The 15,609-nt window shown below is 37.5% G+C and overlaps 1 protein-coding gene across 12 annotated transcripts in view; it reads left to right on the top strand.

Annotated features, from left to right (window-relative positions):
- The window catches only part of RBMS3 (RNA binding motif single stranded interacting protein 3), a 1,476,433-nt gene that overhangs the window by 710,723 nt on the left and 750,101 nt on the right, over positions 1 to 15,609 (top strand). For 2 of the 12 annotated variants that reach the window (XM_063602227.1, XM_057301645.2), the window contains exon 1: positions 5,256 to 7,794. The exons of 5 other annotated variants lie outside the window; for them this stretch is intronic. In XM_063602227.1, the coding sequence (XP_063458297.1) occupies positions 7,720 to 7,794 (75 nt within the window). In that variant the 5' untranslated portion in view covers positions 5,256 to 7,719. Of the gene's footprint in view, positions 1 to 5,255; positions 7,795 to 15,609 lie in introns of those variants that run through there. 5 more of the 12 variants (XM_057301638.2, XM_057301639.2, XM_057301642.2 and 2 more) reach the window with 3 other exon arrangements.

Below are 15,609 nucleotides of genomic sequence, written 5' to 3' on the forward strand. Positions count from 1 at the left end.
GCCATCAGATGATGCTGAGGACTAAGCCTCTGGGCCCTACACAGACATGAGTCAGGAATATTCCTCTACCATGTTGTAACTGGGCAAACTTGGATAGGGTAGTTACATCCTCATCTTCTCAATTTCCTCTGTTGTAAAGTGTGAAAAATCGTGCCTACTTCCCAGGTACTTGTGAATATTTATTGAGGAAATATTTATATTACTAGTAGTATATACTGTGTAGTAGGCCATGTATTAATATATTTTTTTCTTTTTTGTTTCAATCAGTTCAGGATGCTATAACAAATTACCATAGACTGAGTGGCTTAAGCAACAAACATTTATTTCTCACAGTTCTGGAGGCTGAGCAGTCCAACATCATGGTGGCAGCAGACCTGGTGTCTGATGAGGGTTTGCCTCCGGGTTTGCAGAAGGCAGGTCTTCTCATTGTATCCTCACATGGCAGAGAGGAAAGAGAGATCACCTCTTCAATATCTCCTCTTATAAAGACACTAATCTCATTCATGAAGCCTCTGCTCTACTAACAAAATTATCTCCCAAGGGTCCCACCTGCTAATACCATCACACTGGGGGTTAGAATTTCAACACATGAGTCTGGGGAGGATACAAGCATTCAGTTCATAACACTCTAACTTTTTTCTTTTTTAGCTCATCAACTCCAGTGCCCATTTCCAACAGTCAGTGTACAAAAACCTTTCCCTCTTCAGAATACCTAATACTTTAACAGTGCTCCTTCCAGAAAACCTAACATTTTTTACCTTTTGGGTATAAGTCTCATTTACCCTTTTATTTTTTCACAAAATAGTGTCTGTTAACCACTAGCACATAAATGAGATGATTTCAGAGAAACCATTTACAGTAGTTTCCTGCCCCCATAGCTTCTCCCCAGTTTTGTTTCCGTGGCTTCAGGTTTCGGTTACCAGTGGTACAGTAAGACATTTTGAGAGACCGAGAGAAAGACTCATATAAATTTTACTACAGTATATTGTTATAATTATCTTTTGTATTATTATTGTTGTTATTCTCATATTGTGCCTAGTTAATAAATAAATCTGTCACACATATGTATGCGTAGGAAAAAAAACATTACTTATAGGATTCAGTACTATCCAAGATTTCAGGCATCCACTGGGAGTCTTGGAATATATCCCCTATGAATAAGAGGGAAGTACTCCATTTATTTATTTAAGAAATATTTATTAAGAGTGTATTAAATCCCAAGGACTATTCTGTGCATCGGAATATAATGTGTTAAATAAACTCATTGCCCTGTGGAGCTTAGATATTAGTGGGAGAAATACCCAAATAAGAAAACCAAAAATGTATAACCAAATTATAAGTAATGCTGTATTAAACAGGTGGCCTAGGATAATCTCTGGTAACAATCACCACATTTTACTAGTACACTGTAGCAAAGGTTTATTTCTTGATTATGAGAAGTCCACAGTGGCTAGTCCAGGCAGCTATCCAAATTTGCTGCCCTCAGCTTTCCAAGATGCTCCCTTCTTGCAGCTCCTTCATGTCAGCACGTGTTTCCACTAGAGAAGAATCAAACAGCAGCAGCTAAAAGCTTTTACATGTGTCACTGCTGCTTCATGTTTTATTGGCCTTGGCAAGTCACATGGCCAGGCCTACTTTCAGTGGAGTGAGAAAATGTGAATCCTGGTAATCCCAGTGGTAACAAAGAACTGGATGTCCCTACCACAAGTATTAAATGCTATGAAAAATGGAGATAGAAAGAGAGGATACAGAACATGTAGTTTTTGCAAAGATAATAGAATAAAAACAGACATAATCCTTCATGTGTATTTTTGCTTTCTAACAAAGTATGTATTTCAGAAAAAAATTAAGGCGATTTAAAGAAAACTATTTAATAACTGTTGTTACAAGTTGGTTCTCAGATATGAGAAAAAACATAAAGATTATACATGAATGGCTGGTGTTTAGAAATATAGAGTTGTTAAATCCATTTGAGGACAGGGACAATAATATTTATATTGGTACCCTCAATTATTTAGGCACATAGTAAGTATTCAATAAAACGCTGTTGAAGTTAACAATTCTCATTGTTTTTAATTCTTCTTTTCTACCTGATTAAATGTCTCAAACTAAATTATCGTACAATTTTGTCCTGAGGTTTGATATTGTCTTTCAAGGCTAATTTTAATCATCTTTACATCAATATTTTTATATTCAACTATTGTTTAAATTTCGACCACACACACTTGAATCACTAGTTGTCTCTCCTAATTTGTCTTGGGTGTTTTCCTAAACCATTGGTAAGTATTCTGCAGAGAAAAAAAAAAGTTGTAACAGTACCTTAATGTTGGAATTTGAAATCTACCATTTTATATATATATTTTTAAACAACTTTTATGTTTAACATTCCTTTGACAAGTGCTGTGTTGGAGAGGGATTTAATACATTTAAATAAAGCAGGCATAAAATGCAAAGATTTACAAAAATTCTTTCAAGGTCATGCATGTCCTTCTTAAAGATAGAAGGGTGTATGTATGTAGTTTTTAGGGTAGTAGAATTAACGGTTTGTCTTTCGACTTCTGTTCTTTTCTCTTGCTTTCCACTGAATCTTTTTTTTTTTTTTTTTTTTAGATGGAGTTTCCCTCCTGTCACCCAAGCTGGAGTGCAATGGTGCAATCTTGGCTCTCTACAACCTCCGCCTCCCGGGTTCAAGTGATTCTCCTGCCTCAGCCTCCCGAGTAGCTGGAATTACAGGCATGCACCACCACACCAGGCTAATTTTTGTATTTTTAGTAGAGACGGGGTTTCACCATGTTGGTCAGGCTGGTCTCAAACTTCCAACCTCAGGTGATCCACTTGCCTTGGCCTCCCAAAGTGCTAGGATTACAGGTGTGAGCCATTGCACCCAGCCTTGAATAAATCTTTATAATTTAAAACACAAATCATCCAAAGAAAGGACTCAGTTATTCTCTGAGTGGATAAGTCAAGAGCAAACTAGAAGAGCATTCTCATCTCTACCCCGGTGACCTTCATTTCAGCATTTCAGTGCTATTGCTTCCCCATTTCCCAGTGGCAGGTCTGAGGCATCATCTCAGGCCCCTTAGTCAAAAACTTGTCCTACATCAGTGCCTCATCTGGGCATGGTGGCTCAAGCCTGTAATCTCAGCACTTTGGGAGGCCGAGACAGGTGGATCACCTGAGGTTAGGAGTTCGAGAACAACCTGGCCAACATGGGAAAACTCCATCTCTACTAAAAATATAAAAATTAGCCTGGCATGGTAGTGGGTGCCTGTAATACCAGCTACTTGGGAGGCTGAGGCAGGAGAAATACTTGAACCCGGGAGACGGAGGTTGCAGTGAGCTGACGTCACACCACTGCCCTTCAGCCTTGGCAACAGAGTAAGACTCCATCTCAAAAAAATAAAAAATAAAAATCAATCGATCAATCAATCAGTCAGTGCCTCTTCTGTCTAGCCTGTGAATCACGTGACCCAGTGAGAGTCTATGCCCTTTGATGCAGTTTGCTGTTCTTGGATTTGTATGAAATTTGTTGGTTAGTTGGCAAATAGGACACAGCTGTCTTCTGATTTAGAGAGTGCCTTAAACCAGTTACCTCCTACCTTAACTTGATCATTTAAATGGAAAGCGCTACTGCTCCAACAGAGCAGAAATGATATAAAAACTATTTCTGATGTGAGTATCTTGCCTCCTGAATTGCCATGGCTACTGGTGTCTCTGAGGGAAGAAAATAAAAAATAAAAACACAGGTTTTACAATTCCCACAGGTGGTAAACCTACTTTGCATTACTTAAGAAAAGCTTTGAAGGTGCAATGAGGGTTTTTAAGCTAATGACAATTTATGCCTAAAACATTACAATAATCCAACGAAATCAAATAGCATTTTAAAAAGTAACAATTTTATGTAGAAATTGCTGATAGCATCAACACATGCTGGGAACTTTACAGATAATGGGTTATATCAGTTTTGGCTGAGGAGCTATTTGGCCTTTCATTTGTAAATAAGACAGTATTCTTTTCCCTTTAAGGAGTATCTAGACCATGTATTAATGAAAGAGTACTTATATCCTTTGTCCATGGTGGCAGAATTAGCCAAAGCAATCTTGGATTTTGTTCTTACAAGATAGAACTTGGAGGAGTATTAATAGGTTGTTTAAATGACAGCATTCTATAGTTGAAGATGACTAGATGTAGAATCTGAATATTTGGATAAAGTCCTGGCTGTACTGTTAACTATCAATTAATTAGCTTTCCATATCAGTTCTTTACTAAGGTTTATATGATCTGGCCCAAGGGTACCTCCCTAACCCCATTTTATGGTCTTTCCTCACTTGCTTCATTTCAGCCTCTGTGCCGGATCTTGCACATTCCAAAGACACAGTCCCACTGCAGGCCGTTCTGTACTTACTGTTCCCTATGACTGGGATGTTTCTCCCCCATGTGCAGGCTGGCATTTGTTAAGCAGATCCAACATGGTACAAGGTGTTTTAAAAGCTTCATGTGTTTATCTGGGTTGGTTTTCTAAATAACTGTATGAAGTGAATAGTGATATCTGATGGATGAAGAAACTGAGGGAGATGAATGAAGAAGAGGCAGGATTGGAACCCAGGCAGTCTGGATGGGATCCAAGGCATTAACACTAAGTATTCTCACAGTGCACAATACCCAGAGAATGGTTCACACCCTTGCTTTGACCTTAGGAAAGCATTTTCCAAGGCTCTTCCTTGGAGAGCATTTTCCTATCTTGTTTAAAGTAGAATCTCTGTGACTTTGTTTCTCTTTACTCTGTTTCATATTTCCTTACAGCGCTTTGTATTTCCTGACATTATACTGCATATTTACTTGTTTATCCCTTTGTTTGTCCCCCCTTCCCCACTAACTATAAACTCGATGAAAGAAGGACCTTGTTCTGATTCATGTGCCTCTATATCCTGCACCCAGGTCAGTTCTTGACCTGTAACAGGGACTGAAATGTACTGAAAGAGGGATGTAAGTCAGGTTGAAAAATTATTAATTATGTCTAACATTTTATTCTTCAGACATTTACTGAACACCCATTTTGTGCTCAACTCTATGCAAGTTTTTGGAAATATAAGGGCAAGTGAGAACAATGTGACCTCCTGCCCTCCCAGAGTTTAGAACATCATGGAAGAAACAAACAATAAGCAGGCAAATACATGTAGAATAAGCCTTCTATGAGGGCAAATATAAAGTGCAGCAGAGAAGGAAGGGTTTAGAGAAAGCTACTGTGAGGAGGTGATATCCATACTGAGACCTGAAGGACAGGCTGAAGGGTAAAAGAGGTGGAGATGGACTTGGGAGAGCACTCCAGGAAGAGGGAATGACAGAAGCCTCTGAGAGCATGCTCCTGTCCTGAAAGTAGCTCAGAGTGACTCCGGTATAGGATGTGAGGGGCAGAGTTGAAAGTCCGAGACTAGAGTAGAAAGCCAGGGCCAGACAGCTCGTCAAGTGTCCTGAAACCTATTCCAAAGAGTCAGGACTTTATTGTTTGAGAAACGTGACACCACTGGAGGATTTTAAAATCAGTGTCATTTTTAGTATCTGATTCAGTGTACTGCCTTCAGCCAGGAGAGTTGGCGGTATTTCTATTTTATAGATGGGACAACTGAGGCCCCAAATAATACATTTAAGAGATAGGTGGGGTTGATTTAATATTGTCAATCACCATGTTGTCAGGGCCTCCTAACTCTTACCCTCTCACCCTCCATCCTTCCTTCCTTCTGATTGTTATTCTTGTCAAAAGTAAAACATAAAACTATTTACCTGCCATCCTTATTTTTATCCAAGGAACACGTATGCACTCACACAGCTTCCAGAAACCAGTTCCCCTCGGTGGAAGCCAGTTGCTTTAGGGGTGGTGCAGCTTGTATGTGGATGGACACCATGTGTGCACTGAGCCTAAATTCTCTGTTCTTCTTGACTAGGAAGCTGGATTTGTACCAGGGACCTTTTATCTAAATAGGCGACTCTGGGCTCAGGAGAACAGAGCCGACTTGACAAAGTAGAAAAGAGCTCAGTATTGGTCTGCCCACGCTTTGGGCATGCGTGAGCACTCGCAGCAAAACACAGCTGGCACATCTAATTTTAGCCTCGCCCGCCTTGAAAAGGGACCCTTTAAGGAAATATATTTTATCTGAAACAATTTGTATTATAATGTAGCAGCTGATAGACATGACAGAATATTATCATTGGTGGGAAAAAACTCTGCCAAGCAATTATGATTTTTGTTCTTTTTTTTTTAGATGATCTCAGTAAAGTGATTAAAGCATCAATGCATCAAAATAATCATAAAGAGAGAGACAATGGGAGAAACAGATTTTATCTGTAAAATATCTGATGAACCTAAGGGGTCACTTCCTTTGATTTTTTTTTTTTTTTTTTTACAAAATGGATGTATTTTTAAAAAGTTATTATTTTTGATATGTTCAGTTGATCAGTCCAATCTGATGACATGTGGCATTAATAGTAGTCCTGGAGTAGACCCTAAAATTTCTTCAATACTTAACATCCACCAGGTTTTCCAGGTAGTAAAAGGTTAGTTTCTCAATCAGCTCTCGGATGCGTCTGGCTCTAGTGTGTTAACAGATTTTGAAAGCATCCGGGACTTACTTTTTTCCCCTTTAACCAGCAAGGTTAGTTCCCCTGCCTTTATTTCTTTTCCTTTCTCCTCCTTGCTTCTTTCGTCCTCTCTTCCCTCTCTTCTGTGTTTTGTTTAGCAGTGTGGCTTACCTTGGAACTTGGCAAAAAGAGGAACAAAAAGCAGCTCTTGTGTGGGGTAGATGGAGGAGGGATAAGAAATAATCCACCGCCCGCATTTGAGTTCTTCAGGTTCAGTTCCAGCGGCAGCAGCGTTGCTGCAAAAATCGCTTGCTATTCGAGATAGCCAGCAGAGGGAATCGGAACTTTGCTTGCAGCAGGGGTTGAAGCAGCCTTTTTTTTTTTTTTTTTTTTTTTTTTTTTTTCTTGGAGGAAATACTGCAGCCTTCTGGACTGCGTACGCTGCTCCCTGGAGAGGCTCTCTCGGTTCCACCCACCGGCTGGAAGGAGGGGAAGTGAATGAAAGGACAGGACAAGCCCCGAACACCATGTCACTCTGGGAGGGAGACAGCAGCAACTAAGCTGTACAAGGTTTTTTTTTTTTTTTCTTCCTTTTTTTCTTTTTTTTTTTCTTTTTCCCCTTTCTTTTTCTTTCTTTCTTTTTCTTTCTTTCTGTCTTTCTTTCTCTTTCTCTCTCTTTTTTTCTTTTTCTTTAAGCTGGGGAAAGAGACAACCAAGAGACAGGAAGCTGATCTGCAAGGATTCGGAGTTGTGCTAAAAGGACTTTGATTTTTTTTCCCCTTTACGAACGCTGGCAATTGACATCACTACAGACAGCCTGGTTAGAAAACAAACTGCCTCATCCCAAGTGGACCCCGGCAGCTGGGGGAAGCCAGGCAAGATCTGGGAAGGCTGTGTGTGGGTGTTTTTTCTACAGATCTCACTCCTCGCCCTTTTTTTTTTTTTTTTCCTTTGGTGTGTGTTTTTTGTTTTGTTTTGTTTTTTAAAAAAATTCTTGCTGTGTTGGAACTAGCGAGTGGTGGAGTCTCTGAAGCCTCATCAGTCACCGGGACTGTCAGGAATAGTGGTTTAAGAGGAAGCTCGGCCTGGGGCACTATACCCTGTCATCCAGTTCCCTGCCTCGGAGATAAAGATTCCAGCTACATGGGCAAACGCCTGGATCAGCCACAAATGTACCCCCAGTACACTTACTACTATCCTCATTATCTCCAAACCAAGGTATGGCTTGACCCACGGTCTGGCAATCAGCGTGGTATCGTTCTGCACTTGGGATGGGAAACAGACAGGCGTGTGAATTATTAGTTAACCCCCACCCCCATCACTTCTTCCTGCTTCTTTGAAATTAGTGACATACCAATGGAGTTAATGAGGCAGAGGAAGACATAAGAAGAAAGCAGCAAACCCGGAATTGTAGCTTTCTCTTTAAGGAGAGATAATAGTTTCACTTGAGTTCAGTTCCTTTGTTGTTATTTGGCAGCATAAATGGTCCTGATATCAGGAAAGTCTTTTGCAGATGGGCACGGTTTATAGAAAGCAGATCACAACAGTGATTACCAGGCACAAGAATATAATTTCAGGGGCTTTTCTGGTGAGCTGTTCTTTGATTGTGGCTCTAAAAGGGTTTTTCCCACTGGATAGGACGTGCAACGGTGGGGGTAACTCAAACTTTTAATCGCAGGGTATAGAATGAAAGAAGGGTGTGAGAAGGTATAGGGCTCCTACCAGAGTCTCTGAGAGTTTATTTTTATTTTTAATTTGCCTTGCCTATTTTATTTTATGTTGAGGATGATCAGTATGCTACAGACTGCTTTACAATAGATGTTCTTTACTTTTAGAAGATCTATTTTTCTGTGTAGCTGCCATGAGGAGGCCTGAGTCTTGAAAAGGAATGAAATGTAACTGATCATAATTGGACTTGAATTGGTTAAATACTTTAGGCTTTATGTGTGTGTGTCAAATGACCATTAGGGGCCCAGAGGCAAGCCCACGTAAGTAAGCAGTGGGCAGTACCTACCCTGAACTTTATCCTGCAGTTAAGACATGAAAGACTCTCAGGTGTGAAATCACTGCTCCGATTTGTCAATTAAATTGGACTTGATTAGGGGGAAAACATGTTAGCGGAGTGACCACCTCGAGTGTACGGGTGATATTATTTTGTATTGCATTAGCATTAGCCAGACTCCACCGTCTCCTTAATAAATAAATATGCCGAGAGTGAACAAGGCGTGCCTGAATGATCTATGCTGTCACCAGGACTCGGTGATGTGATTAGGGTTTGGTAATTCATGCTGTAGTTATCTGTCATTTATTTTGTCTCGTCCAGCAATGCCTATTTGTAAACCAGACTGGGAAGCAGACTTTCAGTATTATACAAAAGATTATTGCTTTGTTTTTTTCTTTTTCAATTGCTTTGTAATCCACCCTGCCCCTCCAAGGTCGACTCACACTGCTATTTGCCTTTGTGAGCATTTAGTTTGTGCTGCTGATGCTTAAATAGACTAGCCCTCCTGCTCGGTGCCTTAAGTTTTAACTCTTTGGGGGTGTTAGGTTGAGAATGCTGCCTGCCATTCCTCAAGGAAATGGCAGAGCAAGGACAAGTTAAAAGGGGAAAATTTACAGTCATTTCTCATGCCTCAACAAAACAAAAACAATAAACTCAAAGGTTGCATGAGAAATATCAGACATTCCATCCCTTTTACTCATTTGGCTAAATTTTTCCAAGTGTTTCAAAAATTACACTTTGTTTTGGGTCCTTGTTTTCTACTATGGTATATATTCAGAAAAGAAACTTTAGATTGAAATGAATAACATAATTGTTTTTCTGTTTGAGACTTCTTTTAACCTATTACTAACAGGAAATAGTGAATGTTATGCACATTTTTTCAAAGACACAGGGTGCTGGATGAGCTATACTAGTAGAAAGTGTGTGCGAGAGAGAGAAAGATGGGGGGTAAAGAGAGAGAGTGGAGTAGTGAGGGAAAAGAGAGGAGCCTGAAAAATAGGGAGATTGTAGATATCTGTTTTGGAGTTCTATGTAGTTTAGTGTTGTATAGACAGGCGGCATCTGGATCTTGTTACTCTCAAGCTAGCCAACACCATGAACTTCTGGAACATTTTTAAAGAAGTTAGATCCATTAGGCGTCCTATGTTGATACTATCCTGATATCAGATCAGGATAGTAGGGAATATAAGATCAGCTATTTTGCCTATCATGGTAGTTCATATTGATTATTATGTTGTAAAATGTTGACAATGCTTTGAAGTTGTCCTATATTGTTATGGTGGCTCTGAAATGACAGACATTAATAGCATTCCTGGAAGCTGAAGATGAGAAAATGTGCCCTGTTTTGAAACTTGCATAGAGAGGAAATGAGATGAAGAGTCAATGTGCAATCATATTTTAAAATGTGGGTACTGGGGATTTTCTGACAGGGTTAATACTATACAATGAAGTACCATCATGTTTCAGTGTAACAGGAAAACAACTGGGTTATTTCCACATCACTTTTTGTTCCTTCTACACTTATACCTCAAAATATAATTTATAATCATTTTAAATGAAGTACATGCTGCTTATATTTATTTGGTAAGCCTGGGTGGAATTCATAAAATCCACTCTTTGTAGCCTTGGCTTGGAGTTATAATCCAATTTGAAATTCATAGCTATTTAAAATGATGCTGATATGTCAATAATACTTATGTTTGATGAAAATAGAGTCTACGGTAGGTAAAAATCGTATTCTGGTGATAACATATCTTAAATTTTTCTCTTAATTGAGGTAGGTTTTCTTCCTGCCAATCCACAAGGGCTATTTACTATCATTAGTTTTTTGGGGAAAATCTTCATGGGATTTTAAAGGATTGAAATGTTTATTACTACATTATTTCAGAAAATGCACACATGCTGAACTCTCTTTTTCTACTTGTGTAATGATAAATACCTTTGCTATTTTTTAATGATAAAACAAAATGAAAATGAGATTTAAGAAATAAATGCAGATGTTTCCATTCCCTGGAGTACATAGTAAAGTTTTAGAAGAACTTGCGACACTTCCCTGCCTTCTCTGCTCCTATTATTTTCCATTGCATTGGAATGAATCTCTCAACTTTGTTTCTTTAAAAGTAAATGTTTATGCTCCTTCAAATAATTTTTCAAATCCTTAAAATGTTATATATTAGAAAAATATACATGTAAGTTAAGATGAAAACCCAGTGGCTGACTCATATCTATAATGTGTAACAATGTTGTCATCCTGTGCTCCCTCTTTCACACCTCACATCTTTAAAAAGTTGTCATTTGTCAATTTTCTTTTTGATGAATTTTTTTCTTTTTTCTTTTTTTTTTTTTTTTACCAAAAGAAGCAATTTCAAGGAGGAACATTACTTTGCTTAAGGAATAATGAAGAAATCTTAGTGATATGTTGTAATATTTAAATAAGAAACAACCGGATGAAAAAATAGTTTATCAAGGCAAATTTGCTGTTTGGAAGGGACACCCAGAATAATCAGCAAGTTTTAGAGAAAAAGGGCTCAAAAAATAGTTCGTTAGCTTAATGACAAAATACAAAATGTTTGATTAGTTGTAATCCAACATTTTTAAAGTATTTTATCACCCTTTCCAAAACAAAAACAACCTGTTGCTGTTGACTTATGAGATCCCAGGTGAATTTCATTCTGAATTTTTGAGGTACTTGCCGGGGTGGGGTGGGGGTGGGGGTGGTGGTGGGGAGTAGGTGGGGGTGGATGGGGGGGTTCTTGAAAAAAAATTAGTCAAGCTAGGTAAGCTAAAAAGAAGAAAACCTGGTTACAGCCCGGTGAATTGATTTTTTTCCAGCCGAGAAATAGATATTTCTCTCACATATATTTGGAAAACTTTAGTCATCTTCATAAAACTTAAAAAGTTACCTAAGCACACACAGCAAGTTTCTCCTTTCTTCCTTTTCCACACCCTTACCAGTTCACTATGTTTCTACCAATCCAGTGCCCAGTTGCTAATGATGTTGCTCTCACATGAATTTACTGCATTCCCTTCTGGTTCCCCAGAAGGTCTTGAAGAAAGAGGTTCAGACTAGTGGACCCAAACAGAATTTCTTGGCTGGTGATACTCAGATTGTGTTCAGAGCCTGGTATGAAGAAGGGGCCAGGTGTAAGAAGTAGTTAATCAACTGCACGTTGATTTCAGGCTGAATATTCAACCATCTGCAGCCACCCGTCTCTAAAAGTCTAGCTGAAGCACAATTGATTGCGCCATAGAATGAGCAAACGCTTGAAAACACAAGTAGGTGAAGGAAGAGAGGCTTCTACGGAGCAAAGGATATTCTTAAAGATGTGAATGTACAGATCCTTAAAAAGCAAAACAAAACAACCCTGTAACACCCTCCTTACACATGAAAATGTAGAAAATCTTGCAGAGGGAGGGAATGAGTTTAGAATTTCCTTAGTACTTCCTGCCTCAGATTTGCATTGATATCCAGTTGGTAACTTGCCAGTTGTTTTAAAACAGCCTTGAAAACTCCAAAGTTCTGTTTTCCTTTGAAAGCCTGAAACATACAAAACTGGTTTTCTAAAATCTTCCAGCGATAGAATTTTTAGGTACAACTCCAAATGTTTTCTTTCGCTTCAGGGGGTAATATAATAGCATGAAACTATGATAGCATGAAACTATGATAAATCCTGTTTGTCTCACTTTAGACTGTATAGAATTTTTAATTGGTTTCAAATAAGAGGAAAATAGAAGGAAGGGGCCATCCTTGTTTCTTAGTTTTGTTTTTTTTTTCTTAACTCCCCCAAGCCTTCATTATCAGTGGGATTGAACACAATCCCAATGCATGTTTTGCTATTTTTTTCCATGATATAGACATTGTTTTTGCAATACTGAGTTTGGTGCCTACTTAAAAGGAGTAGAAATGTAAAAAGTTCATGGTATTTTCTTTTCTCCAGAATGGATTCAAACTTAAGGAAAATATCATGTATATTTAACAGCATCTTTCTAAAGCATTTTCCTTTCACGTTCTTTCAATATGGAAAAAAAATAGCACAACATTATAGCACAAAATTATTTCCATGAAGTAATAAAATGTATCTGAGGGCTGGGGGTAGGGATAATTTGCAGGGAGGGACACAATATAGAAGGGAGGATGCAAGTTCATTCCAGGTCTTTCTGGCTTCAGGAATTCTGGAAAGCTTCATTTTTGCACTAGTATGATTTTACACAACCTTTTTGACATTATCAGTCTTTTGGCAGAGAGAGTTCAGTCACAATTATGCCCATGTCAAATTCTAAAATCAAACCAAAACAACAAAAAAAGTATTTTCTTTTAAAATAAAACTTTTTTAATGTCAAACTTTTTATTCAGAGTAAATGGTTGATGTTTATTCAAAATTGGCTTCAAGTACTACATTGAAATTGTTTTGTAACAGTCTCATAAGCCACAGCTGTATGTGATTAAATAGTGTAATATCAAAAGCATGTGAGAATAGACGTTTTTATGCTATAGCTATTGCACAGCAAGAGTGCAGATGGAACTGAAGGGAGACCAAAAGCGAAAATGTATTCATGTGGTGTAATACGTGTGTTGAGGATATGTGTTGCTATTTTTTGCAGTAGTGGGAAAATGTTGAACTATTTTGGATGTGCTTAGAAAATATCCTCTCGGAAAACGGAAACAGACATATAATACCATTTTTAAAATGTGGAGTGGATCATGCCATTTAATTAGAAAACACATAGGTGCTGAATAGATCTGAAACCAATTCAAGTGGAAGAATGAAAATTATTCCCATTGAGTACACATTCAAAAAGCAAAAGTGACTTTCTCATTTCTGTTTTGAAATTATAAATTTTTTTTTACTACTTTAATTTATGGAACTATTGTAAGAAAACCTTCATCCCATTGATACCTAAAGAAAAGTATTAGGCAATAAGAATCAGCAACTTACAGATGGCAAAATAGGTGGCAGTATATTGCTTTTTAAAGATATTTGGAAATATGATGCTATTCAGTGTTGTATAAATATTGCTCTTTTCTTACCAGTGTTAAAAATTACAAAGATACACAAGGACATACAACTTTTTCTTCCATTTCTGTAACAGAGATGTTATCGTAAAGAGGTGTCTGGTTTTAATGAGGTGATTTAATACAGTGTTTTTGAAATAATATTTGTTAATAAAAATTAATAACCTCTAGCTTCCTAGAGATAATAAATCTATAGGATTAATCATACTAATCATCACTACCATTCATATGTGATTGTTTTCAGGGCCTTGAGAAAGCTTATAGAACTGGCTATTTTTAGATTTCAGATTTTAGACAAAAGTAATTTTAAAAAGAAAAAGAGAGTGGCAGACTGAGATGAGTTAAATTTTGCTTGGTTTTGTTTTTATTTTTTTTTCTTTTAAGTTGATATTGGCAGATAATCTGGTCTTATTAAAAATGTTTTGTTTTATCCATGTAGGTTTATTACTCAGGGAGTAAGTATTATGTGGAATCACGAATAAAATTTTAATAATTCAAAACCAATTCCTAATAAATATCAAATTTCAAAAGTAAGGATAATAAAAGAAAGATAATAGATCCTATCATTTTGTGGGGGAATTCTCTGATTTGTATGTCAATGCATTGGTTTCTAGGTTGGGTTCCTTCACTAGGATCCCTTCCATTGTGAGATAGCTGAGCCTGCTTTAGTATCTTAGTGGTATCTTCAGGTGACCTCGGTTTTGTGTCATTCATGAATTTTTCTTTTGTTCCCAGATGCTTTCCACAGGGCAGATCCAATGCTGCTTTACTGGCTCTCTGGTGATTTGAAAAATTTAACTGTCTTCATCCTTTCACACGTCTAAATCCAGTGCACTGAGAGAAACACGTCCATCACTTGGGAGTGGGTGGATAGAAGTTCCCAGGAGTGGAACAAAATGACAGCCATTCTTTAATCATGACCTTTTCCAGCTTTATTGTGGTGGTTATAATTTTTCTTCTGAGTGGGTAAAATTAAGGTGTATCCAAAAACTTAATTGTGGTAGTATGATGCTTTACTTTTCCTCATTTAACTTCCTCTCTACAGGTGGTGTACAGCTAAATGGTTATGCATGTTTGGCTAAACCAGTTGAGTTAATGAAGGAGACTAGAATTGCCACATTAAAATACTGACAACTTTAGTTTCATGAATGATTATAAGGATTCAATGTAACTCTAACAATTAAGGAAATATTATTTCGACTGAATCCAAAACCTACAAATCCGCAAAACCTACAATCTCTGAATCTCAGAATAGTAGCCTAGAAAACGTGGGAACTGAATACTGTGGTTACTTCAGCTATCCTGTAGTATTGTAGGAGGGAAATAACTCCCCAAGGACATATAAACAAGAACATTATCTTTTCTACTTTTTCTTTTGAGATTCCCTTCTTGTTTTTCAAAAAGCCCCTGTTAGCTGAATTAATGAAAGCAAATGACATATGCTATTTTAAATTATTATTTAAGCTTTGAAAAATCATACATTATTTTCATATAACTTAGTCCATAAGTTCCTATTATGCTTGCTTCTCTGAGTATATTTGGAGTATAAAACAAGGAAGATAATCCTTTGGGAAAGTTGGTTCCTGTTCATATCAGTCTGTGTGTTCATTTATTCATTTGTGAAATGGGTGAAATAACGCTGACCTCAACAATATATTATAGTGGCCTCTGCTATGGAAGGTATGAAGTTACTGAGCTGTTAAGAGAAGGGTGGTCCATAAATAAGTAGCAATGTTATCATTTCTGAAGCCCAACTGCATATTTTTATTTACTTTATTACAGACTCAGCTCTGAGGTGGGTAGCCTGTCTTTAACACAGAAAAGAGTTTAGGAACTCCTCAAATGTGTAAAGGCCATTTCTATTTGCTGAAGCATAGCTCTTCACCACTTAATCATTGAAAATTATGTTGTAGAATATTTAGAGATGGGAGAATGTTTATAATACATCAAATGGTTAAAACAGTTAACTATGTTCCTAATATTATAAAAGCATAAAGAATCCAAATATAGACATATA

The sequence above is a fragment of the Pan paniscus genome, chromosome 2 (assembly GCF_029289425.2).
Source record: "Pan paniscus chromosome 2, NHGRI_mPanPan1-v2.0_pri, whole genome shotgun sequence".
NCBI lineage: Eukaryota > Metazoa > Chordata > Mammalia > Primates > Hominidae > Pan > Pan paniscus.